We start from the raw sequence: 25,266 nt of genomic DNA on the forward strand, positions 1-25,266 counted from the left end.
TGTTGGTCCAAAACACTACCGAGATACGCAAACTGTTCTACCTGCTCTAGTTTTGCCCTCCTATTTCAATGCTTAGCTTAGCGTTTTTCTTTCTAGAAAATCGCATAACCTTTGTTTTATTAATATTGATTCTCATCCCATACCTGTCGCACTGAATTTCCAATTCACTCAGCAATGCTTGCAACCCCTTGGCTGACTGACAAACTAAACTTGCTTGGTCATCAGCAAACCTAACTGATTTTATGATTCCCCGCCCACTTTCATGCCTCCTTAATCATTTCCTCTACATACAGGTTGAACAGCAAAGGTGATAATGGGCAACCCTGCCTTACACCTCTTCCTAACACTGCCCATCCGGACTCCCCGTTCCCCACTTGCACCTGAGCAGTCTGAGACACGTAAAGGCTGCGGATTAGCCTCCTGTTCCTCCAATCTATTCCTATTTTCTTCAAATTACTCATTAGTTTTTCCCAATTCACTCTATCAAACGCTTTTTCGAAATCTACGAAACAGGCAAATACCTCCTCGTTGTATTCTATATTCCTCTCGATTAATAATCTCATTACTGCAATGGCATCACGCGCACCTCCTCCCTTCCTAAATCCAAACTGATCATCCCCTAAGTAATCATATGCCCTACTCTCTATTCTTTTGTTTATGATCCTGAGAACAACTTTAACTTCAGGATATCAAACTTATTGTTCTGTAGTTCTCACAAGATGTAGCCTTTACCTTTTTCGGAATAGGAACTACAACTGATCTCACAAAGTCTTCCAGCCAGATTCCTTCCTCATAGATACTACAAATGAGCCCATATAGCCTCTTCCTCCCACATTTTCCTATACATTTCAGTAGTTCTGCGGGAATGTTATCCACCCCCACGGCCTTTTTAGTTTCATCTCCCTTAATGCCCTTTCTTATCTTATCGTCGAGTATGCCTGGACCTAAGCTGTCTTCCTCTACATCATATTCTTTTTCAATGTCTAACTTTGTTGGTCTAAGTTCTTTACTATACAGTTCTTCTATATACTCCTTCCATCTCTCTTGGATCTTTCCTGCGTCAACAATTACCTTATCCGCCTTATCTCTAACTGTTAGCATAGCTCTTCCTTTCTTACTTCCTGATAACGATTTAACTTTGCTGTACAGCGCACCGATTTCACCCTTCCTCTGCAGACTTTCCATATCCTCGCACTGCGTCTTCCACCATGCTTCTTTTGCTTTATTTGTTGCCTGCCTCAGTTTATTGTTTAATTCTTTGTACTTCATTTTGCCTAACTCTGTTTTTACATTCTTCCATTTTTTCCTCTCATCCATCTTTGTAATCATCTCATCCATGATCCATAGTTTCCTAGGCCTTTTAGCGTTAACGGTTCCAATAGTGTCTTTTGCAGCTTTCGATAACCCTTTCTAGTTACTTTCCCATTTTTCTTTGATAGTACTTAGCTCTTTACCATCCTCCATGATTTCCTCTACAGCCTGTTTGTACTCCTTCCTTTTCAATTCATTTAATGCTTATACATTCCATTTTCTAACCCGCCACCCCTGCCTTATCTTTTTGAAACGGACGCTACATTTTATAACAACTAAATTGTGGTCTGAGTCCGCATCCGCTCCCGGGAAGCTGTGCGAATTTATCACACTGTTCCTAAACCTGTGTCTAACCAGGATATAATCTAGCTGATACCTTTCTGAGTCACCTGGCATTTTCCATGTATACCTGCGTCTTTTGTGGTGTCTAAACCAGGTGTTGGTGATGACTAACGCCTGTCTCCTGCTGAACTCAACTGCTTTCTCCCTGCGGTCATTCCTCATGCCTAAAGCATAGTCCCCCACCTCATAACCATCTCTTCCTGTCGCATTCCAATCCGCCGTCGCTATCAAATGTTTCCCTGAAGGAACACCCGCGATTATGTCCTCTAACTGATTGTATATCCTATCGACCTCTATGGTTGCTCGATGGCATGTATACCTGAATAATAACCAATTTTGTCGGTTCTGCTTTTATCTCTACTAGTAGTATTCTATCCATTACCTGCTCTATGTTGACTACACTTCTTCCTACCTCTTCATTTAATACTATGGCAACTCCTCGTTTGCTCTCATCCCCACCACTGTATATTATTCTATAATTATCACTCCAGTATTCCCCGCTAACCTTCCATCTCACCTCGCAAAGACCTAAAATATCTATATTTCCCCTTTCCATCTCTCACTTAACATTCTCCAATTTCCCTGTCCTCATCATTGTCCTAACATTCCACGTTCCTATTCTAACTACTTTGGTCTTCTTTTCCTGCGTCTTCTGTCCTGCTGCTGTTGGTTTTCCTTTGCAAATATAAATAAATAAATAAATAAATAAATAAATAATATATATATATATATATATATATATATATATATATATATATATATATATATATATACACACATTCAAACACGAAATCCCGCCAAACGGCGAATAAATACTCATATATACAGAAACAGATATAAGGAAAAGGGATAGGAACACATATAAAGGACGAACACAATAGAGGTGGGGAAGGCGGATTCGAACGGATCACAAGAGTAAAAATATTTCCTCAACCGGGACTCGAACACCGGATCTTTCCACTTGCCGGGCGGATGCTCTTAACCACTTGAGCTATCGAGGATAGTCAATTTACCCTGAGATACGCTCTTTCTTCTGGCTATGCGTGCCACGAAACGCACTGTTCCTTTCCTGTATGATGTTGTATGAATTCTAACCCACTGTCCTTTCCTTTCCTTGTGTATTGTCCATTTCTCCTTTGGTGGGTGAAACTGCCCCCTGACGCCATCTCTTGGCTGAAAGAATCGGGGCGCTTGGCGACATATTAGACCCACGGATCTCAGGGTAAATTGACTATCCTCGATAGCTCAAGTGGTTAAGAGCATCCGCCCGGCAAGTGGAAAGATCCGGTGTTCGAGTCCCGGTTGAGGAAATATTTTTACTCTTGTGATCCGTTCGATTCCGCCTTCCCCACCTCTATTGTGTTCGTCCTTTATATGTGTTCCTATCCCTTTTCCTTATATCTGTTTCTGTATATATATATATATATATATATATATATATATATATATATATATATATATATATATATATATATATATATATATATATATATATATATATATATATGTATTTATAGATAAAATAGGGCTGGTGGATATTGAGAGCAGGTAAGGTTATTTGAGCTCCAAGATATGGTTCATGACAATTACTGTAAATGGAATGATACTATTTTCCTTGGTCCATTATAAATGGGATATGTATTGGTAACCACATCTCTCCTGATACTGTAGAGGAATATCTTCCAAGAGTAAAATATATTTTAATCAAAGCGTAATACAATTTAAACATGTCTCTTCTAACTTCTTCTTTCAACTCCTCATGCATATGTTTAATAAGAAGAATAACTTTCCTTCTTTACTGTCCATATATTTTACATTTCCAGGCAGTAATTTCAACTAATTAATTTTGAAAGATTGTGGAAAATACCACATATAATTGAGAGCAGATGTATAATATTTTAGGATAGACAGGGCATCCATGCTCTTCAGAATACAAACATGATGTATTTGTATGTTTCATTGACCTGAAGAAGGATCAGTTGTATTAGTTAGTCAACCAAAGGGTTACAATCATTACTTGGCACTTTACCGAATCAGTAGAAATTTTATGGGAAGAGATTCACAATAAAATGAAAGTAGTGAGGTTCTTAAAAAATAGAAAGGATAAGGTGTACATTAAAGGGGAATAAACTATAACAATTAGAATAGCTCACATATTTAGGGAGTATTTTAAGAGGTGGAAAAAGTAGTAAGAACATTAAAAGAATTGCACGGTAAAGAATAATTTAAAAAAAAGGGAGTTGATTACTGGCATTTAAGTAAAGATATAATGAAAAGACTAGTGGAAACTTCAATATGGAGTGTAGTTTTGTATGACTCAGAAACTTCATCATTGAAGAAAGAGAAATGTTAATTGGAAGCAATTGAGCTGTGGGCTTGGAGAAAATTTAATGGGCAGAAATGAAATTCCAGGCATAGCATGGAGACAGGTGTTGGAAGAAATTTGAAGTCAAGAAGAGTGGATTCAGGAGATACTGAGAGGTAATGGGATGCTGAATATGGAAATAAAAGTGAGAATGCTGGGAAATGAAGTTGAAGGAGGGAAAGAATTGGCATTTTGGATGAGGTTGAAAGTGTAATAAGCTAATGAGTGATTTAATATATACAGTTAAGGGTTGAAGAAATCTTTGTGTCATGCTAATTGGGGCCTTGGAGTGAGGTAATGTACCAGGGTCCATTAAAAACCCACCCTAACCCAGTAGTCTGCTTATAATAAAGGAAGGTCGTCCATTTTCCACCACCAATATCTCTCCCACACCAGAAAGTCGCAGAATTTTTATCTATTACTTAAGCTTGCCCGGAAATAAATAATGGCCCTGTGAATGTTAACTTTAGTAATTAAAAGCCAAGCCTACGAGGCCGAGCCTTGAGATGCATGTCATTGTAATGGCTTCAGCCCAATAAAGTGGCTTATTCTTTTGGGGAAGATAAGTGGAAGAGGTATTACCTTCTATCCCATAAGACTCTCCCCGCCATAAAAGTGGGAAGCATGCACCTTGCTGTATTTCGATAAGGAAAGTGGAAATTTACCTTTGAAATCTTCATGGCTATTCTGGGTGAGTGATCCATTCTAACTACCACGGGAGGATTTACATCTCTTGAAATTTTTCTAACAAATGAATAAGACATCTTTTCATATTAAACGTAATTCAGTAGTTTAACCAAGAAGTTTGGCTAACTTTCGATAACATAATTCGTATTTCGCGGTTCAAATGTTGAGGTTTATGCAGTTACCCTGGATACGGTTTCAAATGCATATATCTTCACCAGCGTTATATCTCTTGAATCAACTGAACTCATTTAATTCTCGAAAAGAATTACAAACAGTTAATGGAACCAAAAGTGTAGGAATAAGACTTAGTATCCGTATAATTTTACCCGCGAAACAGCGGCTGCCATCTTTCACTTTGAAATAGTCTTTCAAGTCAGACCGCTCACGTTTATTATTTTTGTTGTGAGATGCAACGGTTAAACTTTGGCTGTATTTCGCTCCACTCCTGTAAGACGAAACATTTTTATTTTGTGTAATACTGTCGACGTTTACTATCATATGTACGCACGTACCTCAACTTTAATTTCGTGCAATTCAGGTAACTAAATCTCAGTTAGTACGTGATCATTTTCCTTTTATGGCCGTGTGGTGTACTCGTTATTATTCGATTTAATTGTCTTATTGCACCGCGTATAAAACATAAAATTCACTAAACGTAAAAATTGCATTAAAATGCCTGTTACAAGTTTTAAATAATATTTCTAAATTTTGCGCATATGTGACTAATTTTACTACCACACAATTCTTATACGATCGTATTTTAAAAGGTCAAATTGAGGTTTAATCATGATTTATATTTAGTAATTAAGGTCATTTTCACGAGTAGCGTTATCCTTAAAATGCATGATTTGGAGGTGGCTGTGAGTTATATTCTCACGTATTTGTAGAATTGATCGCTGAAACATATCATTTATTTGTTTGTTTCTTTATTTGTTGCCCATAATATGCTATAATCCATTCAATAATCCTATGATTAATACAGTGGGGAATTATTTCTTGAGAATAGTGTAACTCTTGTGTATTGTTCGCTTGGAGCCTTGAGGTAAGTGTAAATGACTATTTGTTGATTTAGGGTGTTTGAAACTGTTCATGATAAAATATAAAGTGAATGGCAGATGTATAAAAAATGCGTTTTCCGGTGGGTGACCATACCTACTACTAATCTAAAGCTCATTCATTTAGAAATCCACCTTCAATATATGTGCTCACTTTACTGCTTTGGCTCCATGATGAAGATTGATGGTTTTTTGGAATTCAACCCTGCCAAAGTTGTTTGAAAGGGAACCAAAAATAAGTATTTAAGCAATAAATCAATGGAGTGTCTTCCCATTCCAAACATGGGTTAAAAATTTCAAGATGTGATCTTCTCTTGTACTTTCGAACTGGTTGTATATGCATACAAAATATCCAAGAAAAACATTGTTCCCTGGAGTTTCTTTGTAAAGATTTCTAAAATGTTAAGTTTCACTAAAATAATACCTCATTTCATAAATTTCTATAAGGATTATGTAATATGCATGACTTTACTACAATTATCAACTTCTGGTGACATTAGTGATACTCCATTCATTTAACTTTAGCCTGGGTTTTTGGTAGATGTATATTTTAAGAGATTGGAAGTTTTAGAATTAAATAGCATAGTACCATTTCAAATCCTCAGCATAAAATTATTTTCTTTGCCTTTGTTATAATGAGTAGTTGTGTGCTTTCAGTTTCATGACAACTCTTAAGTCAAAATTATTCCCCAAATGCAAGTTGATATGAGAATTAATTTTTTAACTAACATTTGTCACACTGACTACTATTAGTTATAGATAGGATCCTTTTTGACTCAAATAGATTTTTATACTGACTATATATGTGTGTATTTATCTTATATGAGGGAAATTCTATTGTTATTTTTCTCCTGTTATTTGTATATTATTTTTATCTTATACATAACTGCCCATTATTCTCTTATTTCCTATCATTTCCTATTCACTTATGTCCAAGCTACATCTTGGTCAGTAAAAGAGATCAATTTATTTCAGATTGAAAAAATTAAGGAATAACATATGGCTTCTTATAAGGATAAATAAAGTCCAAAATGACATCTGTAACCGATTTAAATCTTCTAGATAGCACTAGCATATCCTCTTTAGATGCAGAACAACTTTTGAAGAGTATTGTCACTGATCTAGTAAAGTTATGCTCCAAAAAAGGCATCATCATTTCAAAAAACACTGCAGCATATCTGGTGGGAATATTTTCAATAGATTATATTTTTCATTTACTGTTCTTTGGAATTGAAATAACAAAATGGAATGTCATGTATCGCCTGACTGTGGAAGTCCACACTTGAACAATGGAATATTACTTTATGTTACAGGTGAATTTAATGGTTAAAAATCCAGAATTCAGTAATTCACAAGGACACATGCTTGGAAAAGAGGAGATAAAGGAATTGCAGGAATTGTGCTTGACAAAATGTCTAAAAGCATGTACATTGGCTACTTTGCATATGCAGGTGTATTTCAGCATGGAAGTTGTTACTCGTGGTACGGAAAATTCGTTGAAAATAATAATTGCATGGTGTCTTTCAGTATTTGTACATTTTGATTATATTTTCTGCATGATTGCCATTACAGCTCAGTTGATTCAAGAACATCGAGAAAGCAGAAAAAATCTTCTGGAGCCGATACTTAAAGATTTCCTTTCCAAGTACCCACAAAATCCAGAAGAAGTGGAGAAATCATATAACTCACTAGTCACACTGATAATATTAGGGTCAGGAATTGGTGGATTGACAAATTCTTTAGCTCTAAGGGAAACTGCAGGTGTATTGAGCTCTTATGATTTTTAAAAAGTGAAGTGTCATACTTTTTATTATTTGTGTAATCATTTATACATTGAAATTAATCTTATATTTTGTTATTTTTACTCGTGGTGAAAACAGTTGCATTGCAAAGTGTTTTCCCTGCAGCAGAACTTTCTGATCTACTGCTTAAGTCTCCAGACGAACAAGTTAAACATATAAATGAATTGACTGCAATTGTTTCTGGTGTGAGGTTATTCAATCGTGATTGCCATAGAGGAGGACACTATATTGATGATCGTATGTATTATCCTGAAGTCTCACATGCATACATTATTATTATTATTTATCTTTCTGTGATCAACAGCATGATAATAAATTTTAAATTCAAATAGGTATTTCTTTTTTTCTTAATGCTTTAAGGATATACTTATAATAGCTGTAACTGGATATAACTTGTGAATCTCCATATAATCTTTTTCAGTGCCTGAAATATTGTCAAGAGATGTGGAAACAATGCATGGAACATTAGACACATTGATGCAAAAACTTATGTTCAAAATACTTTTGCTCACTAAAGCAGTGGAAAATTATTTTTGCAAAAGTAAAATTCAGGATTCTGCATTGAATGTGACTGGGAACACACCCAAGAAATCCCCTTATGCCTCTGATATTGAAGGTGCATTATTTACAGAAGGAGGCCTTAGACAAGAGCAGACTGGAATTATCAAAGATGCTTTAGTAACTGCTCGTCAGTATGAATTCTTTCTGAGGTGATACTGCTTAACTCTGCTATTGATTAGAAATTGCTAATTCAGTATTAGTCTTACATATATGATGAGTATTCCTTCGGCCAAGCATAGATTATTCCATTCTTCTGGCTTTGTGTTAGTTTCTAATACATTTATAGATCAAGGGATGTGATAGTCCAGTTTATAGAGCTACTGACTGGGGGCCTGAGTTTGATTCTTGATGGCACCTCTGGACAGTCTCAGCTTCACCCAAGTTGTGTAATTTTTTGGCATCAGATCTTCCTGGGAATCTATAGGCAGCACAGGGAAAGGAAATAGACTACATCCTGGTATTTGAATTTCACATGCCATCGGGTTTAGTGCTAGGTGAGCTCTACCCACACCTATTAAACCAACATTTGAGTTGACACCTGTGATTATATAGATTGATGAACATGGGAATTGATGAGCATGGGAAACATGCAAACATTTTTATTAGGCCTATCAGGTTCTAGTAAGATAGAAAATATTTCCCCATATTTAAAAAAACATCAGGATGATTCCAGTTCATTATCCAATATAACAAAAATGAAGAAAGGATATCATGAAACATATCTAGGACACAGTATAAGTTAAATATCTTTTACTTTTAGAGTGGCCAACTCATTGTTTTTGAGAGTGCTCTTTCTGGCAGCTCATTACTCCCATGAAGAGCCAGGAGAGGTAGGCTATTGTTGAAAATCCATCTAGCATTGGAGGGTAGTTTGCTGTGAACATGTGCACTTTGAATCCTGGATTCTATTCTAAGAGTTTTATTTGGGACCATATTCCTGTTCCCTCCGATGGACTACGACCTTGACATTGTGGAAGGGCTTGTGTGTTCCGATGACCCCTAAAGCTGTGCAGGCAGGAGCAATGGTAATTGCTCCTGGTAGGGTCACCCATGCCAGATAGTTTGAAGGTTAGGAGCCAGACTAAAGGTAGCCCGTGCAGCATCTGTTCCTCCATGAGGCGTATGCAAAGGCATCTGACCCCAGTGCATCCAGTCATTGATGGTGGTGTCACATTAAAAACACTATTGAGGAAGGCAATGGGAAACCACCTCAATTATTAATCCTTAGAATATAATTATGGACAGTAAAGAGAAAATTAGTCCTGGCAACTATTGGACTTGGCCCAATTGGCCATGTTTTGTGCCCAGCAGTGGGAGAGGTAAGGCTTCTGTGGTCGTCATCTCACAAAACCCTTGCAAAGCATCCGTGTCTATCAACGATGGCACCTCTGGATTTGCAATTTATAGGAAACCCACTTATACAGACCACATAATTTCTAATGATTCCGCACACCACTTTTCTCACAAACACGCAGCCCTCCACTCCATGATCCACCGCCTCCTACACATACCCCTTTCCCCCAAAAACTTCAGAATTGAACTCGTGAATGTCACTAATATAGCTACCAACAATGGTTTCAACCCCAAACTAGTTGACACATTACTACGGAAAAAACAAAAAGCAATGGCCATAAAAAGCATTTTCGTATCACAGCCCGCAGTATCTAAAGATTTTAAGTGGTGCTCGATCCCGTTTCTGGGAGATCTTTCATATAGGATTTCCAACTGCCTACCCACCTCACTCAAAGCAGCCTTCTACCCACCCATAACCCTCTCCAAACTTCTAGCCAATGGAAAAGACACCCAGGATAGCCTTCTCAAATCAGGCATTTATAAACTGAAATGCGAGGATTGCAACAGCGTTTATGTCGGTCAGACCGGCAGGAATATCAAGTTACGAGTCAAGGAACACGCTAGGTGTCACAAAAATCAGAATAACAACTCTCTCTTCGCCAAGCATTTACTAGAATTCAACCACAGCAGTGACTTTGTCCCAGAGATATTACACACACTCCCAAAAGGATTAAAAATGGACGCTCTCGAGCAATTAGAGATTAGAAGGCACTTGGTGAACCCCAACACGACACTTTGTAATGAGCAATTATTCCCATACCCCTCCCCACTCCTCTCCGAGAAATTAGCCTGGAAATGGTCAAAACAATCCATCAACGCACCTGCGAGCCCCCACCCCTCTCAAATCCTTCCAACCCTCCCCGCCCCCACTCTGTCCTGAGGGTATATATGCTTGCTCTGTCTGTTTTGCAAATTTGTACCTGATGATGCCGCAAGTCGGTGAAACGCGTTGTACCGTATAATAAAATCTGTGGAAAAGTACGAGTCTTTCTTTCTTTTTTAGTAATGGATATTAAATACTTCCACGAAGTGAATCCTGAAACAATAGAATATAGATATTTTAGGTTTATGCGAGGTGAGATGGAAGGATAGCGGGGATCACAGACGTGATAGTTAGAGAGTAATATGCAGTACATATACACATAGGGGACTAGACCCTTCAAGGGGTTGCCATCATATTGAATAAAAAGATAGGAAGAAGCATAGTCAATATAGAGGAAGCGCAGATAGATTATTACTAGCAGAGATAAAAGCAGAATCGACAAACTTGGTCATTGTTCAGGTGTACATGCTGCCAAGCAATCATAAGGAGGAAGAAGTCGATATGGTAAATGATCAGTTAGAGGACATAATCGCATGTGTTCCTGCAGGAAAACATTAGATAGTGATGGGGGATTAGAATGCAATGGTAGCCAAGGAAGGCATGGTAATGAGATGGGGTTTAAAGGAGGACTTCGGTTTAGGTATAAGGAATGACTGCGGGGAGAATACGATTGAATTCTGCAGGAGACAGGGGTTAGTCATCGCCAACACTTGTTATAGACATGACAAAAGGCATTGGTATAGATGTAAAGTGATCGATGACTCAGAAAGGTATTATGGTTAGGCACTGATTTAGGAACAGCATAACCAATCACACAGTTTCCCAGGAGCAGATGAGGACTGTGATCAAAATTTAGTGCTCATGAAGTGTAGTGTCCGATTGAAAAAGAGAAGGCGAGGGTGGTGGGTTAGGAAATGTAATATAGAAGCATTAACTGGAATGACAAGGAAGGAGTATCAGTAGGCTGTAGAGAAAATCATGGATGAGGGAAAAGAACAGAGAACTATTGAGAAAAAAATGGAAATACAGGGTGTAGCCACATAACTTCCTTTTTTGGAGGTGTTTTGCATTTGAAAAAAAAGGAAGTATTGTTGTTGCACCCTGTATATCAAAAAAGGGATATTGAAAGTCACAAAAGAAACTATGGGAACTGTTAATGGAAAAAGGAGAAGGAAACCATGGATAACAGATGAGATGTTAGAAAGATAGAGGAGCGAAGGAAAGAAGAATGGGAGAATATAAAGAGAGTTAGGCAGAAGGAAGTATGAAGAGTTAAATTAAGGGACATTTAAGACTTTGATAGGGGAGAATGTTGGGCAAATGAGGAAGGGCCAGGAATAGGATAGGGATGTTGGACGGAATCAAGGGAGGAAGGAAGTACACAGAGATGAAGAGGGACCTGTTGAAGAGTAGGATGTTGGGTTGTGTTTTGTCATTAGAAACAAAGTATTCTCGAATTTGATAGGGTGTTCTTCCAAAACCTACCTTAACCATTAGATTACCTAATCATAATAATTCCTGCTGTTGATGTTTTAAATAATGGTTGATGAAGAAAATGCAATGAGTAAAACTTCCCCTATATTCAAAACATATTGCCTGCAAGTTTACTTGTGAATGTTGAGTTGGTTTCCACTTCTCAAGTATCCCTTTGGGCTGGGCTAAATTGCTCTTATTTAGACTTAACAACCCAGAGTTATAGCTCAGTATTAATTCCATGCAGAGAGACACCTTACACTATAAAACTTTAAATTTAACCAAGCCATCGCAATATGTTGCTTAGATGTTAGAGTGAATTAAGATGTCTCGGGAGAATGCCTACTAAAGGCTGAAAATTAGAAGTATTCAATACGTAACTAATTAAAAGAAAAGTGTTTGCTGATAATTCCTTAGCCTAATACTTTTTAATTAAAATATTACATTAAGGGGCCATCATAATTGTATGTCAAACTGCCTAGAACTTCTTACTGTGTTATATGTCCCTCCATTTCACTTTTTCATTGTCCTCCACACCCACATCATCAAGCCTCTAATCAAAGCTTTTCCTCTTATCTCAATGATGAAGCTGTACATAACTATGAAAGTAGAGTTCACTTTATCATAAGCTCTACACAGTGTGAAGTTGACATGATATGGGAGTTCGTTTCTCTCCCTTTTGGCTACTACAGTTTCCCATAAACATCTGGTACTTAATCACAGCTATGATGTCCAAAGTCTGAGGGAACTGAGCCTTTGGGCAGTTAAGTTAGCAGTCAGATATACTACCAACTAGACTTACACACCCCAAACTTCTATTAATTTGAAATATAATTTTGCATTAACATATGCTAGATAAATCTGTAGATCAATTGATATATGCAATCTCTGCTGGGAAATTTAATGGCTTCATGAGCTTGAGTAATTCCACAAACTTGGTTTTCCAACTTATGCCTCATGAAGTTGAGTTGCTAATTATTACACAAATCCATGACTGATGTAAGTCTTGGGCATTGGAATTTGTGAGTCCACCACCTACTAGCCTAATTTTGTGAACTTTCAAAATTGAAGTATGACAATGGTGCTGTTTCTCTGGATTAAATTGTTTGAACACCAGAATATTTGCCAATGGTGTGACAAGGTTGGGTAAGTGCCCAAAGATCTGTTGCCACTTGAATTTAGTACTTGCACAATAGGTAAAGGACTCACTGTAATGAATTCATTATTTTTGTCACCTTTCTTTCACTCTTTTATTTCATGTTAAAAAGTTAAACACTTATCCTTTTGATCCATTATGATTGGCTTATTATTCTTATTGAAGTACATGCACATAAGATACATTAGGAACTGCATCAATGCTTATTATTCTCATTGTAGTGTATGTATATAAAAACACATTTGGAAGCTGCATAAATCAGACTTGATTCAGTTCAATGCAACAATTTCAGAGTGTAGAAATCATTCGCCTTGACTGGGATTCGAACCCAGATCCCTCAATTTCCGTCAGTTTCAGGTATCAGTTTTTTGCGAAGTATTTATGTAGATAATGAAAGTATAACGCAAAGTGAAATTGGCGTACTAGATCTGATTAGACTCTTATATGATTTTATAAAATTATGGCCCCTGATCCACTTAGAAGTAAAATATATGTTATCAAAAATACTTTTCAACACCCTAAATGCTAGAAAATATCTGAGAGATGTACTCGTCTTAGAGATGTGTGATCGTACTGATACTGATGAACATAAAAGTATAACTGAATAAAATGGGTAGAGAGCCCTCAAAATATGACTCCAAATGAGAATATATGCTGTAAATGTGCTAAATCCATATGAGTGGATGTTTAAACTTCTTCCTAGCACAATGGAATTTTCTCATGGGGGAACAATAATATCCATGTGTGGTCAAAGAGGAAAATGTGGGTCAAATTCATTGATTCTGTTTTTTATTTTTTCAAGTTTTGTCCACCTATTTGATATCACTCTTTTGCCAAGAATACGATGAATTACTAATGCCTTATGGAGGAGGGTAAGATACATATTACATTGTATGAAGGTGGCTAATTTAAATGGCTACCAAAGTAATCAACCCGAAGGTTGGGTTCATTGGTTCACCTAACACTAAGCCCAATGGTGTGTGAAATCTTCCCATTAGGGTAGGGAGGCTAACTCCTTTCCCTGTATTAACTGTGGTTTCCCAGGGTGAATTGATATCCGAAAAATGACAAGCTTGTGTTCTCGAGCCCTAGTCTTTTGGGAACTCTGGTCAGTAGGCCGGTGTTCTACCCACCAGATTACCACAACCTAAATTTATGTGAAATGCAGTTCTTTTCAAAATTTAATGCGTACTGGATCAATACATGTGCTCCTATATCCAAGGATATGTGGAAAATTGGGTTCCCTGCTATTTGATCTAAAGAATTAGATGTGTATCCATATAGTTGCAGGACTTTCCCTGAATCTTTTGGAAAAAAAATTTTGAATTAAATCTTGCAGAAATTGAGAGTGTAATATGGAGACATGATGGATGATTTGGATACTATAAAAACAATTGTAGGGAAAAGTGAGAAGGCCCTCTATTAAGAGTCAAATATTTAGTATAATCAGGATGTAAAATAAAAGTGGCAGTCTCGGGTACTGCTGACAGAAAGGAAAACTTAATCTGGATATATGACCCAGCTACTTTTGAGTTGAGTTGATATTTAGGAAATTCTTGACTATTCCGTCAGCCTTCACTCCTGTAGCAGTTGACCTTTTCAAACAATTTCTCAAGATCGCAGAAAATTATATATATTCAGACACACATATGTGCAGCTGTGATCACACGGGCAGCAGCGTATATGCACGTAACCTGGCGTAAGCATAAGAGAGGGGGTCATTGCTATAGTTGTACTGGTACGCATGGCAGTACGGATGCAGCTTTGAAACCCCCAGCTTTTATGTCATGTTATAGTGTAAAATATATATATTTATATATATACACACACATATATTTACACACACACAAAACAATAATAACAAAAGGTGGGGAAACCTGTTAATTTCTAGTATTTGTTGATATAGTTGACATGGGTGTCGCCACCGTTGGCATCTTTAAGAGGGATGAGCTGTAACTCCTTTATAGTAAGAATTAGTGCTTTTCTGGCCAAAAATTTGAAGGGAAAGTGGGGGAAGGGGGGGACTAACAACCCTCACTACAAGTGAACACCCTCGAAGACGGAGTAGGTGGGTGTTTGAAAATAATATCATTGTAAGCAAACCCACATTAATGTCAATTATATGCACAACAATAATAACCAGCTGCCTTACGGGACATCACGTTGCATCTTGCAAGTCTCACCAAATCACTCCCATCTAGAAAAGCTGGAGATGTAGACCTCGCATAAGAAGTTCTCACTTCAAAAATTAAATAAAAAGGTGTGAAATAACTGGTCGGGATTATTGGATGATTAAGGACTAGTATGAGATCTTCGTTTATTTTAAATTTTTGATAAAAAGATGTAAATTCCTGCATGAAATGGTCATTGTATAAAAATGAAATGTTGAGTGCACCTTACCCATAGTCTCAAGTTGCTAACAATTTCATCCTAGCACTATGCGAATACCATGTGGGGGCATCAGCTCACATGAAAGACCCATGAAAAGCATAATTCTATGAAAGACACATGCAAATTTTCTCCTAATTAGAAGAGCGTTACTTTTTGGTCAGCAAAATCAATGGAAATTGTGGTAGAACTGCTGGAAAGAAAACTGTATGAATGTGCATTGGTGCAAGTATTATTCAACAATACATGCATGTTAATATTTCCTGAAGAAAGCATTTGAAATGGTTTTACAATGGCAAATTTTTGTGCTTAAATATTTTTTGTAAAATGATGAGAAAGAGTTATAAAATATAACCCAAAGATCAGCATCATACATCGTATAACTATGACGTGTATTGAAAATAAATTATTGGCAGTAGATAAAAATGAAGAAAATTTAAAAGACAAAAATTTATCTAATGAAATTTAATGGGACTTACAGAAAATAAAATAAAACTACTACAGTGATCAAACAGGTTGGCATAGTAAGGTAAAGGTAATTATTTCAATTGCTTTCAGACACACACTCCCTGAGCCTCTCCTACAGTGACTGCATACATTTAATCAAGGTAACCCAACATTCATAAGTGTTGTGTGTATACTCTAATGTGAGTGAAAGTACTGCCTTGGTCCTGGCATATTGAAATACTGGAAGAGGGGGTGAGTGTGAAAGAAGTTTCACTTTCCCTATTTTTCCATAGGTTTCATGCTCTTCTGGCATACTTTGTGATGTTTTTAATGGCTGGCTTAGCAAATCAGTCAATCTGTCATTTATGTCAGCACCAAAAATCTAGAAGAAATGTGCCATTTGTCCCCTACCTTTTGCATTGTAGATACTCATTATATACTATGTATAATCTGTTCACATTAGCCTCACAGATGATGTTATGCCGTAAGGAAATAAATTCAGAACAGGGGAAAAGGTTGATTGGCAGGTGCAAGTTAGGCATAGCACTTAACTAATTTTGATTCAGGTGAATCCAACTTAATAATGCTGCCCATCAAGAGGACTGGATTTTATTTGTGCATAGGCGGATGTAAATGGGTTTACCACTTTGGGTAGAGGAGAGAAAACGGACCTCCCCCACTATCCCCATCCTTCTACTCTTTCCCCTCTGGATGGTTACTTTTGCATCTCTCCCTTGTGTATAACTATTACCTCTCTCATTATCCAAGACGAAGCAGTTCTAAAAATGCAGAAGGCTGAATGAATGCCACCTTGGTTATCCCAAATAGAATTTCTATATCTGAAAAATTGTTTTTGCAGCATTACTGTGTTTCTTTTTTGAATATTCTATTCTTTCTTCCATTGGACAGGTCACTTGAATCTCAAGTTGAAGAAGTTCAGAGTAGGATGAATGAGCTAAAAGAACAACTAAGAATATCTTTAGCAAAGATTCACAATACAGTATCATTCAGGACTGCAATACCTACTATAGAAATATATGTGAGTAAAAAAAGAAAGAAAATGTTTAGCTTTTAACTTCTTCAAAAATGCATTGAATGTTCAGAGAACTCATTATTTCTTTTAAAAGAAAATATAATAGAAAAGCATGCCTGTAATTCTGAATGAAATTGTGATCATACAACTTACAATCTTGTTTCTTATGTGTTTCCATGTGAATCATTTAAATGTATTAAAATCCATGATCAATTATCAGGTATATATTGCATGGTAATACTTTCATTCAGAATAATGCTTGTATACATACCTACCATCTTCTTAATGGTATGACAACATGTTGACCAATTACAATATTGATTACTATGTTTTACTGCATGCAAGACGATATACAAGCTTATTATCATATAATTCTTCATATTTTTACCATGTCCGCTGGAAAACTTTCAAAAAAACTATATAATACTTGGCATTCACTATCTGTATCCTCAACAGGCTCTTTTGGTCATTTATATTTTTAAAAGGCATTTCATAAACTAAAAATGGCATAAATATTCTAAGACCTATATTTGTATCCTCTCAATCTTTTATATGCATCATTAGTGGTTTGCTTTTTTTCTTTTCATAAATAATTTTCTTGTTTTTAGTCCAAAATGTGACCTGTACCCTGATGGACTGGGTAATTTTGGTTACATACTGTTTCTCATGTAAAACCAAAATTAGGCAATAATTGAGGCTATATTGGCAATTAGAATGACTTTTGATTAGATTAATGCATTCACTTTATTTTTATTTAATACCACCTCTTTCATCAGGAAACACAAAAAATTTGATTAAATCCATAATATTGTAAAAAAAAAGAGGAAATCATTTGCAGGAGAATAAGTGACATTAAGGGAAATGAAGAAAACGTGTTTTATTTATTTTAACAACGTACTCTCAATTATTAGTTAATGTAGAGTTTAAATAATTCTCGTGAATAATTTCAAAACATTTGTAAATGTGGAGAATCGAAGAAAAAAAACAGCAATCTCTGGAAAAAGTAAAAATTACTCTAAATACTTATCTCATAATTTGCATATTAATACGACATTGATTTGCGATTAATGAACTGCAATAACCCTGAAAAAAAGTGATTATAGAAGTATAAACATGACACAAATATAACGCATCTTGTACCAAACTAGAAACATAAAATTTTATTAAAACAGTTTAATAGACCTTGTTAAAAGAGTAGGACTAGTTGTTCAGCTTGTACATAAATTGTATGCAAATTATCTCAATTTAATAGATGTAATACAAATTTATTCTACTATCACAAGAAAATTCCTGTTAGTTTAATAAAAAATCATAACATTATAGTTACATGTCACTTATAGGTTTGAGCAACCATGTTGAAGCTCCTTCATCACTACCTTTGCGATGACTTGGTTTGATTTAATTTAAGAAAAGTCATCATCATTGCATGAAAAGGTGAAGTGTTTTCTTTCTGGTTTCTTTCTTTTTGAAAAATTTCACTTCACAGAATGCACCTTTATTTTTCCCCATGTGGTCAATAAAAATTTTGAATATTAGACTTCTATTTAAAGAGTCTTGCATCTAAGGTTGCCTTTGGTTGCAGTGAATTGTGGCTAACAAAAGCAAGCAATGATGAAGCTTGCTTACTCACTTAGCTTGCACACCTTCAATTTTTTTATTACAATATAGGTTTCGTTTCAGCATAACATCTTCCGGTCTTTTCACCATGTTACGCCTGAAACTGTGTCATTTATCAAGCAATTGTAGCTAGGACCTTCTTCATTTTTACTTTCTTACTTCATCAGAGTCATCAGAGCTGAATCAAAGCTCAACTGATGATAATTCATCCATAGTTAATCCTTGAGCCAACTCTGAACGACTATTATTTGTCCTTTGAACACTCTTCCTGGGTTAAACATTAATGCAGGTTCTTCAAGGGGAGATTCCATGTTGATGTCTTTCAAGATGCTACCTCATTCCACACTATTCCTGCGGCATCTTGGTTTGATTTGCTTTAAGGAATACATTTCAGTTCTTAATTTTTATTGGAAAATAAATTTCACAGTCACAAAAGCCAGGTTGAATGTTTACCATGATGATGGTCCATGCTTTCAATCATTCTTTTTGGCATTGATGAAACTGGACATTGGGAACTGCCTTGATTTTTTCTTTCCACTGTAAAAGAATAACCCTTCAGGTAATAGGCCTTAAAAATGCCAAATCCAATGGTTGGTGGATCTGGGTGGCATTAGTGGGCATAAGTTTTGCACTAATGCCATTTTCATCACTGAGTGGCATGACATGGGTGACAAATTGAATAAATTAGCTCTAATAATTGCTTTTTTCCCTGGCAGGTTTTTCATTTAAGGTAGAAAAATGGCCTGAAAGCATTCTTCAAATATTTTTTGATTGAACCTTTGTAAATATGTTTGTTGAAGTGGGTATCTGTACTTTGATTCAAGTAGAGCAGATACTACCTTGATCAAAAATTTCCCGGAATTTATTCAGAAAATTAAAAATACAAGTTTATTCATCTAAATCTATATTGTCCCCTTCAAAGTAATCCCCATCGACTGCAACACACTTATGCCAGCGCTTGATCCAATCCTCGAAACATTTTTTATATTCGGTTTTCGGTATGTCCATCAGTGCTTCCTGCGATTTTTCCATTACTTCCTCTCGGCTGCTAAAACGCGTTCCCCGTAATGGTTTTTTAACTCGATTGAACAGAAAGAAGTCACAGGGAGCCAAATCAGGTGAATTCGGTGGCTGTTGGATGGTATTTGTTGCATTTTTCGTCAAAAAATTACGAATAATGATAGCACTGTGCGACGGTGCGTTATCATGGTGCAAAATCCACGAGTTTTCTGCCCACATTTCTGGTCTCTTTCGGCGAATTGCTTCACGCAAACGTCTCATAACGCCCAAATAATACTCTTTGTTTACTGTCTGGCCTTCTGGCAAAAATTCATGATGCACTACACCGTTGTAATCCATGAAAACCGTCAGCATTGCCTTCTTTTTTGACTGAAAACGACGTGGTTTTTTTGGTCTCGGCTCATTTGGTGAACGCCATTCACTTGCCTGATGTCTGGATTGCGTGTCGTACTCATAAACCCACGTCTCGTCTCCAGTAATGATCCTTTTGATGAATGTGGGATCGGATTCAGCCTCGCAAATCATGTCTTTTGCGACGTCAACACGGTCTCTTTTTTGCATGAAATTGAGGTCTTTTGGCACCAACTTTGCTGCTACACGACGGAAACCCAAATCATTAACCACAATGTCTTGGGCGGATCCATAGGCAATGTTCAAGTCCTCCGCTATTTCTCTGATGGTTAATTTGCGGTTATTGACCAACATTTCTTTTACTTTATCAATTTTTTCACCGACTTTCGATGTCGATGGTCTGCCACTGCGTTCATCATCTTCGATCGACTCACGACCACTTCTGAACCGCTCGTGCCACTGGTAAACGACCGTTTTTTTTAGAGAATCGTTGCCGAAACACTTTTCCAACATTTCGAACGTCCGTGCGCCACTAAATCCGTTTTTTACGCAAAATTTAATACAAGTTCGTTGTTGCAAATTTAAATCCATTTCTGCAATTGTAAAAAATCGCCAACACACACAGAGATAGATGTACTCTTGGCTACGTAACTTTTGCAAATGTCAAGTTATGACACTAAGATTTAAAGGGAATATCAACAACAGATGTACCAATTTAACAAAAAAAAACAGAACTCAAATCGGAACGATGGGAGCGCCACACGGTGGTTATTCCGGGAACTTTTTGATCAAGGTAGTATACTGAACCTTTTAAACCACTTATTGTGGAAGCAGCTACTTTCTCCCAGCCCTCTTCTGAATATTCACATTTTTATGATGGCCAGTCCATATTTTGATATATCCAATGCATGGTGAGAAATATCCTGAAAATCACTATTGTTTATAAAAAAACAATTATATAGAACAAATTTTAAAGTCTACCTTCTCTAGTACCACAATTTTTTAATAAAAGATAAAACTTATTTAGGCCGCTGTTAGCTGCGTTTCTTATCTGCAGTGGTTTTGGACAGTATTTAGAACTTAAATTTGCTATTTAACGAATTTATTTAAAAAATAATGCTTTCCCCCAATACTATCTCATGTTGCCTTCTTCTGTCCTCTTTATTTTTTGTTTCTTCTGGAAATAGTATAGATTCTCCTTTACTTGCAGTAACTGAGGTGGAAATTCAAATATGAAATCAGACACCATTAGTCAAAATCCTGGCTGGTTGAAATAGCCCAAGTGGATGGTTTTTTTTAGTAAAAGTTTGAAGTTCCCTGGCATAGGTAATCTAGAATTGGCCCATTAAGAGATTTTCATAATAGCAAAGTGCAACAGTGTGTATTATTGAAGATTGATGGGACTGCTTTGGCATGTGGTCAGGTGTTCATCATACTGTTTAATAATTTGGGTAGGATTGATTCTGAATGATGGGGTTAATGGGAATATAAGGCAATAAAAGCTGGTATACCATAGATCGCTCTAGGTTTGAATGACAGTTAGTGTTAGGCTAGTTGTGATTTTAACATGTCTTGCACCAGCAGTTAGAGCGTAAGTGTGAATGATGAGTCCTGGGTCCATTCGGAAAAGTTTTGAATGATTGTGACTCAGTGGAAAGAGTAATAGTACGTACTAGGGCATATGAATGCTTGGATTGATTTTTGAATGTATGTCTCTGAAAAGGGTTGTTGGGCCGTTTGGTAACCTCTTAAGTGAATGGTAGGAGGGGCACTTGATTGATTGTGTACATGGAAATATGATTTTATATATATATATATATATATATATATATATATATATATATATATATATATATATATATATATATATATATATATATATATATATATATATATATATATATATATATATATATATACATAAAATATCTTCGAACTGGAACGCTCTTCGGCGACACACAAATATATAAAAACACAGATGTAGATTTTTAGAATATAGAGACACAAAGAAAGGACACTCACAATTTGTTATTTTACGTTTCGACAGCACGGCTGTCGTCTTCAGAATGGCGTTCTCGGGGAAGAGCGGAGAGGATGTGCGGGGGAGAGGTGGGGGAAGGAGAGGTAAAGGGACCAATAGGAAATGAACAAGGGGGTGGGGGGGATATGTAGGCAGCCAATTGATGCATTCAGTGGGCTTGGTTCAGCCCGGGCGGTTTGAATGATTGGGCCACCCAGATATGCGCCATCTCGCGGGTTCTCACCTCTATTATACTCGCAGATTTGGGAAGGATTTCAATCACCGAAACAGAGAAGCAGTCGTCAAAAGATTGGTTGTGGGAAGCGGTGTGAGTAGGGATGGGATAATTAAGAAAAGTGGGAGATTTGGTGGAATGTCGGTGGTTATTCATGCGGAGGGAAAGTGCGGTCGTGCATTCGCCCACGTAGAAGGCAGGGCAGAAGTTACAGGAGAGGCGATATATATAATATTTTTTGAGGTACAGGTGGCGAGTGGTTGGGAGTTGGTACTGAGTGAGGGGGAGGGTCTTAAAAGATGACAGCATTTGCAGCGTGGGCGGTTGCATGGTGCGGATAGGGGCGGGGGAGAGACGGGGGTGCTTGAAGTTGGATTTGTGGACTTAAAGATGTCTCGCAGGTTCGACGGGCGTTTAAACGAAACAGAGGGACAGTGTGGGAATAAAAGTGATGTGGACTGAGTGTTATTGATAATTGGGAAGAGGTCACGGATTAGATGTTTAATTTTGTGTGTTCCGGGGAAGAAAGTGGTGATAAGATTAGGGCATTTTGGGCGGTTTGGTTTGGGGAGGGGAGTGTATTGGGTTGCCGGTTTGAGGATTTTACTGTTTAGCAGTTTTTCAGGGTACCCACATTTTCTGAGGGATTCATGCAGCTGGTCCAAGTATTTCTGTTGGGAGGGGGTGTTGTTGCAGAGACGGAAGCCACGGATAGAGAGTGAGAATGGGATGGAGCGCTTTGTGTGAGGAGGATGGCAGCTGTCGAAATGAAGATATTGTTGCTTATTGGTTGGTTTAATGTGGACTGAAGTGTGAAACGTATTGTTTTGGAGGTGAATATCGATATCTAGGAAGGTAATATTCGAGTCGGATGTAGAAGAAGTGAATGATACTGAGGAGGAGGAGTTGAGAGAGGAAATGAAAGAGGATAAAGTTTCGCGTCCGTGGGACCAAAGGAGGAAAATATCATCGATATAGCGGGCCCAGAAAAGTGGTTTTAGGGTTTGTTGTTGCAGAAAGTCGTGTTCTAGTTTACCCATAAAAAGATTGGCGTATGCAGGAGCCATACGCGTGCCCATTGCAGTGCCTTTTATTTGTAAATATATTTTGTCACTGAATTGAAAAGCATTTTTGGTAAGAACGATTTGGCTCAATTCGAGGAGGAAATCTGTGGATGGGGTGTGTGGTGTGGATCGTAGGGAGAGGTAATGTTTCAGGGCTTCTAAGCCTTCTTTGTGGGGAATGGAGGTCTACAGAGATGTGACGTCTATCGTGGCCATGAGAATGTTTGTGTTGTGCGGAATTGGGATTGAGTGTAGACGTTCCAGAAAGTGGTGCGAGTCTTTAATGTAAGAAGGGAGTGAAGTGGCTATTGGTTGAAGGTGGTGGTCTATTAATGCAGAGATTCGTTCTGTGGGTGAGTTGATGCTGGAGACAATAGGGCGTCCGGGGTTATTGGTTTTGTGTATTTTGGGTAGCAAATAGAAATGGGGAGTCTTAGGATTAGGTGGTGAAAGAATGGATGTCTTTGGGGGAGAGATCTTCTTTGGGACCGAAATTGGAAAGAAAAGATAGAATATCCTTTTGATAAGAAGGGTTTGGGTCTTGGGGCAGGGGGGCATAGCAGGAAATGTCACATCCGTTGTCGTGCTAAACAAAGTAGACTATAACGCCGAGGCATTGCGCCAATTAAATGACATTCCGCCTTCCCCACCTCTATTGTGTTCGTCCTTTATGTGTGTTCCTATCCCTTTTCCTTATATCTGTTTCTGTATATATGAGTATTTATTTGCCGTTTGGTGGGATTTCGTGCTTGAATGTGTATTTGGCCAATGTGGCTCATCTCTTTCTTCTGGCTATGCGTGCCACGAAACGCACTGTTCCTTTCCTGTATGATGTTGTATGAATTCTAACCCACTGAATTTTCCTCTTGGGTGTGGTGTATTTCTCCTTTGGTGGGTGAAACAGCCCCCTGACGCCATCTCTTGGTTAAAGAATCGGGGAGCTTGGCGACATATTAGACCCACGGATCTCAGGGTAATTACGTTTCCTCGATAGCTCAAGTGGTTAAGAGCATCCGCCCGGCAAGTGGAAAGATCCGAGGTTCGAGTCCCGGTCAAGGAAATATTTTTACTCTTGTGATCCGTTCGATTCCGCCTTCCCCACCTCTATTGTGTTCGTCCTTTATGTGTGTTCCTATCCCTTTTCCTTATATCTGTTTCTGTATATATGAGTATTTATTTGCCGTTTGGTGGGATTTCGTGCTTGAATGTGTATTTGGCCAATGTGGCTCATCTCTTTCTTCTGGCTATGCGTGCCACGAAACGCACTGTTCCTTTCCTGTATGATGTTGTATGAATTCTAACCCACTGAATTTTCCTCTTGGGTGTGGTGTATTTCTCCTTTGGTGGGTGAAACAGCCCCCTGACGCCATCTCTTGGTTAAAGAATCGGGGAGCTTGGCGACATATTAGACCCACGGATCTCAGGGTAATTACGTTTCCTCGATAGCTCAAGTGGTTAAGAGCATCCGCCCGGCAAGTGGAAAGATCCGAGGTTCGAGTCCCGGTCAAGGAAATATTTTTACTCTTGTGATCCGTTCGATTCCGCCTTCCCCACCTCTATTGTGTTCGTCCTTTATGTGTGTTCCTATCCCTTTTCCTTATATCTGTTTCTGTATATATGAGTATTTATTCGCTGTTTGGCGGGATTTCGTGCTTGAATGTGTGTGTATATATATATATATATATATATATATATATATATATATATATATATATATATATATATATATATATATATATATATATATATATATATATATATATATATATATATATATATATATATATATATATATATATATATATATATATATATATATATATATAAATTGGATAGATTCATGGGCACTATCAGTATACTCTAAATTTTCACAGAGATTCAAGATGATTTTTGTGGATAATCGTCTTCTAGCAAGATGTCAATGTGATGCATCAGATTATTTCAAATCAGTTTGTAGGATTTGGTAGATTGATGCACAAGGAATTTCGAATTGTTATGACTCTCTATGAGTCAATAATGGCAGATCCTGTTAAAATAATTCCTAAATCAATGTGATTCCCCAGGCTATCATTTCTCCTGTCATCATGCAGTGATGTGGTTCTTTGAAATTTCTTAATAATTCATGAGTGGCCTTATGTTTAAGACCTTTCTAATTTAACTTCT

General features: G+C 37.2%; 1 protein-coding gene across 1 annotated transcript; it reads left to right on the forward strand.

Annotated features, from left to right (window-relative positions):
* The first annotated feature begins 6,791 nt into the window (after positions 1-6,791).
* On the forward strand, positions 6,792-25,158 carry LOC139693402 (cilia- and flagella-associated protein 206). The gene is made up of 7 exons (XM_071591532.1): positions 6,792-6,941; positions 7,074-7,242; positions 7,333-7,521; positions 7,641-7,799; positions 7,984-8,272; positions 16,673-16,802; positions 25,015-25,158. Exons 1-7 carry the CDS (start codon positions 6,792-6,794, stop codon positions 25,156-25,158), a joined length of 1,230 nt encoding a protein of 409 aa, XP_071447633.1.
* The last annotated feature ends 108 nt before the right edge of the window (positions 25,159-25,266 follow it).

Source organism: Hetaerina americana, unplaced genomic scaffold (genome assembly GCF_022747635.1).
Source record: "Hetaerina americana unplaced genomic scaffold, ioHetAmer1.1.p SCAF_485, whole genome shotgun sequence".
Classification (NCBI taxonomy): Eukaryota; Metazoa; Arthropoda; class Insecta; order Odonata; family Calopterygidae; genus Hetaerina; species Hetaerina americana.

Bases quoted from the DNA above. Each gene is read 5' to 3' on its own strand.
- LOC139693402 (XM_071591532.1), top strand. From the start codon at position 6,792: ATGACATCTGTAACCGATTTAAATCTTCTAGATAGCACTAGCATATCC. The intron at 7,800-7,983 runs GTATGTATTATC...AATCTTTTTCAG, and splicing joins AGGACACTATATTGATGATC to TGCCTGAAATATTGTCAAGA. The intron at 8,273-16,672 runs GTGATACTGCTT...TCCATTGGACAG, and splicing joins CAGTATGAATTCTTTCTGAG to GTCACTTGAATCTCAAGTTG.